The sequence below is a fragment of the Lampetra fluviatilis genome, chromosome 67, assembly GCF_964198595.1.
Source record: "Lampetra fluviatilis chromosome 67, kcLamFluv1.1, whole genome shotgun sequence".
NCBI lineage: Eukaryota > Metazoa > Chordata > Hyperoartia > Petromyzontiformes > Petromyzontidae > Lampetra > Lampetra fluviatilis.
The window spans coordinates 6,670,439-6,675,438 of record NC_136341.1 but is presented as its reverse complement, the minus strand read 5'-3'; the positions used below and the strand labels follow the sequence as shown (position 1 = coordinate 6,675,438).

Sequence of the window (5,000 nt, the reverse complement as noted above, 5' to 3'; positions counted from 1 at the left end):
AGCCATGGAGACGGTCTCTGGCTTGGTCAGCCAATCGCCAGCCACCCCTCGTGACCCCGCAGGTAACAGTCGCCCTGCTGATGATGATGTCACTGCTGATGATGTCACTGCTGATGATGATGATGACACTGCTGATGATGATGCTGATGATGATGATGTCACTGCTGATGATGATGATGTCACTGCTGCTGATGATGATGTCACTGCTGATGATGATGCTGATGATGATGATGATGACACTGCTGATGATGATGATGATGCTGATGACACTGCTGATGATGATGCTGATGATGATGATGTCACTGCTGATGATGATGATGACACTGCTGATGATGATGCTGATGATGTCACTGCTGATGATGATGATGTCACTGCTGCTGATGATGATGTCACTGCTGATGATGATGATGTCACTGCTGCTGATGATGATGTCACTGCTGATGATGATGCTGATGATGATGATGACACTGCTGATGATGATGATGATGCTGATGACACTGCTGATGATGATGCTGATGATGATGATGTCACTGCTGATGATGATGCTGATGATGATGATGTCACTGCTGATGATGATGATGATGTCACTGCTGATGATGATGATGTCACTGCTGATGATGATGATGTCACTGCTGATGATGATGCTGATGATGATGATGTCACTGCTGATGATGATGCTGATGATGATGATGTCACTGCTGATGATGATGCTGATGATGATGTCACTGCTGATGATGATGCTGATGATGATGATGTCACTGCTGATGATGATGCTGATGATGATGATGTCACTGCTGATGATGATGCTGATGATGATGATGTCACTGCTGATGATGATGCTGATGATGATGATGTCACTGCTGATGATGATGCTGATGATGATGATGTCACTGCTGATGATGATGCTGATGATGATGATGTCACTGCTGATGATGATGCTGATGATGATGTCACTGCTGATGATGATGATGTCACTGCTGATGATGATGATGTCACTGCTGATGATGATGCTGATGATGATGATGTCACTGCTGATGATGAAGCTGATGATGATGATGTCACTGCTGATGATGATGCTGATGATGATGATGTCACTGCTGATGATGATGCTGATGATGATGATGTCACTGCTGATGATGATGCTGATGATGATGATGTCACTGCTGATGATGATGCTGATGATAATGATGTCACTGCTGATGATGATGCTGATGATGATGATGTCACTGCTGATGATGTCACTGCTGATGATGATGATGTCACTGCTGATGATGATGCTGATGATGATGATGTCACTGCTGATGATGATGCTGATGATGATGATGTCACTGCTGATGATGATGATGTCACTGCTGATGATGATGTCACTGCTGATGATGATGCTGATGATGTCACTGCTGATGATGATGCTGATGATGATGATGTCACTGCTGATGATGATGCTGATGATGATGATGTCACTGCTGATGATGATGCTGATGATGATGATGTCACTGCTGATGATGTCACTGCTGATGATGTCACTGCTGATGATGATGATGTCACTGCTGATGATGATGCTGATGATGATGATGACACTGCTGATGATGATGCTGATGATGATGACACTGCTGATGATGATGATGTCACTGCTGATGACACTGCTGCTGATGATGATGACACTGCTGCTGATGATGATGATGATGACACTGCTGATGATGACACTGCTGCTGATGCTGATGATGATGACACTGCTGATGATGATGATGATGACACTGCTGATGATGATGATGACACTGCTGCTGATGATGATGACACTGCTGCTGATGATGATGATGACACTGCTGATGACACTGCTGATGATGATGACACTGCTGCCCGTGACACTGTTGATGATGATGATGACACTGCTGATGATGACACTGCTGCTGATGCTGATGATGATGACACTGCTGATGATGATGATGACACTGCTGATGATGATGACACTGCTGCTGATGATGATGATGACACTGCTGATGACACTGCTGATGATGATGATGACACTGCTGCCCGTGACACTGTTGATGATGATGATGACACTGCTGATGACACTGCTGATGATGATGACACTGCTGCTGATGATGATGACATTGCTGCTGATGATGCCACTGCCCACTGCTGATGACACTGCTGATTATGACACTGCTGATGATGATGATGCTGATGCCACCACTGGGCAGTGTTGGTGCGGAGCCGCAAGCGAACGGCGCTGATGATGATGATGACACTGATGATGATGATGATGACACTGATGATGATGATGACACTGCTGCTGATGATGATGATGACACTGCTGATGATGATGATGATGATGACACTGCTGATATTGATGATGACACTGATGATGATGATGACACTGCTGATGATGATGATGACACTGCTGCTGATGATGATGCCACTGCTGCTGCTGGTGATGATGATGATGACACTGCTGATGATGATGACACTGCTGATGCCACTGCTGCTGATGCCACTGCTGCTGATGATGATGCCACTGCTGATGATGATGATGACACTGCTGATGCCACTGCTGCTGCTGATGATGATGATGATGCCACCACTGGGCAGTGTTGGTGCGTAGCCGCAAGCGAACGGCGCTGATGATGATGATGATGATGACACTGCTGATGATGATGATGACACTGCTGCTGATGATGATGATACTGCTGCTGATGATGACACTGCTGATGATGACACTGCTGATGATGATGATGACACTGCTGCTGCTGATGCTGCTGCTGATGATGATGACACTGCTGATGATGATGATGCCACTGCTGATGATGATGATGCCACTCCTGATGATGATGATGACACTGCTGATGATGATGCTGATGTTGATGATGATGCCACTGCTGATGATGATGCTGATGATGATGATGATGCCACTGCTGATGATGATGCCTCTGATGATGATGATGCCACTGCTGATGATGATGCCTCTGATGATGATGATGCTGATGTTGATGATGATGCCACTGCTGATGATGATGCTGATGTTGATGATGATGCCACTGCTGATGATGATGCTGATGTTGATGATGATGCCACTGCTGATGATGATGACACTGCTGATGATGATGCCACTGCTGATGATGCTGCTGATGCCACCACTGGGCAGTGTTGGTGCGGAGCCGCAAGCGAACGGCTCTGGCCGCCGTGGCCGCTCTCTCGCTCCTCTCGCTCCTCATCGTGAGCACGGGGCTCGGAGCGGCCACACGCAGCGACAACGTCGTGGTAGGGGGCTACTACTCTGGCCTGGTGGTGAGTCGTTCCTTCACTCATTCAGTCGTTCCCTCAGTCAGTCATTCAGTCACTCACTCAGTCAGTCAGTCATTCACTCACTCACTCACTCATCCACTCACCCACTCACTCACTCAGTCATTCACTCACCCACTCACCCACCCACTCACTCAGTCACTCACTCACTCACTCGCTCCTCATCGTGAGCACGGGGCTCGGAGCGGCCACACGCAGCGACAACGTCGCGGTAGGGGGCTACTACTCTGGCCTGGTGGTGAGTCGTTCCCTCTCTCATTCAGTCGTTCATTCACTCATTCACTTACTCATTCATTTATTCACCCACTCACTCACTCATTCATTCATTCACTCATTCAGTCAGTCAGTCACTCACTCAGTAATTCACTCATTCACTCACTCATTAATTCACTCACTCACTCACTCATTCACTCGCTCACCCAATCATCACTACACTCACTCATTAATTCACTCACTCACCCATTCACTCGCTCATTCACTCGCTCATTCAATGATCACTACACTCACGAATTCATTCGCTCACGGGCACCGACAACGGAGCGGTGAATGAATGGGTCAATGAATAACTCGACGGTTGAATGAGTCGACAAAGCACACGAATGACCCTGGAACGACTCAACATGTGAATTACTGCATGGGCGAGAGACGCAACCAACGACTAAACGAACGACTCAACGAACGAAACCAACGGACGACTAAAAGAACGGCTACATTGACGACCCAATGGGCGAACAACTCAATGGGTAACTAAGCGAATGACGCAATGAACGAATCACGTGATGAATGACTAAACGGGCGAACGACGGACGGAATGACTAAGTTGACGGTCGACTCCGACAGTGAATGACTCGATGGACGAACGACCGAATGGAACGTCTCATGAACTGATCTGCCCACAGATGGGGTTCGGCTCATTCCTCGCCATCATCGGCATCAATCTCAACGCAAACAAGCGACCGATGGTGAGACCCGCACGGTGAAATACCCACGGTAACATAGCCACGGTAAAATAGCCACGGTAACATAGCTACGGTAATATAGCCACGGTAATATAGCCACGGTAAAATACCCACGGTAAAATATCCACGGTGAAATACTCACGGTGAAATACCCACGGTAACATAGCCACGGTAAAATAGCCACGGTAACATAGCTACGGTAATATAGCCACGGTAATATAGCCACGGTAAAATACCCACGGTAAAATATCCACGGTGAAATACTCACGGTGAAATACCCACGGTAACATAGCCACGGTGAAATACCCACGGCAAAATAGCCACGGTAACATAGCCACGGTAACATAGCTACGGTAATATAGCTACGGTGAAATAGCCATGGTGAAATACCCACGGTAAAATAGCCACGGTAACATAGCCACGGTAACATAGCCATGGTAAAATATCCACGGTAACATAGCCACGGTAAAATATCCACGGTAAAATACCCACGGTAACATAGCCATGGTAACATAGCCACGGTAAAATACCCACGGTAACATAGCCACGGTGAAATACCCACGGTAACATAGTCACGGTGAAATACCCACGGTAACATAGTCACGGTGAAATACCCACGGTGACATAGTCACGGTAAAATACCCACGGTGACATAGTCACGGTAAAATACCCACAGTAACATAGTCACGGTAAAATAGCCACGGTAAAATACCCACGGTAACATAGCCACGGTGAAATACC

General features: G+C 47.1%; 1 protein-coding gene across 5 annotated transcripts in view; it reads left to right on the top strand.

The window, feature by feature from the left end:
- LOC144952339 (transmembrane protein 255B-like) overlaps positions 1-5,000 on the top strand; it is a 39,335-nt gene that overhangs the window by 10,515 nt on the left and 23,820 nt on the right. For 4 of the 5 annotated variants that reach the window (XM_078882712.1, XM_078882710.1, XM_078882711.1 and 1 more), the window contains 3 exons: positions 3-62; positions 3,143-3,285; positions 4,200-4,262. In XM_078882712.1, the coding sequence (XP_078738838.1) occupies positions 5-62; positions 3,143-3,285; positions 4,200-4,262 (264 nt within the window). In that variant the 5' untranslated portion in view covers positions 3-4. Of the gene's footprint in view, positions 1-2; positions 63-3,142; positions 3,286-3,459; positions 3,539-4,199; positions 4,263-5,000 lie in introns of those variants that run through there. The other variant, XM_078882716.1, reaches the window with a different exon arrangement.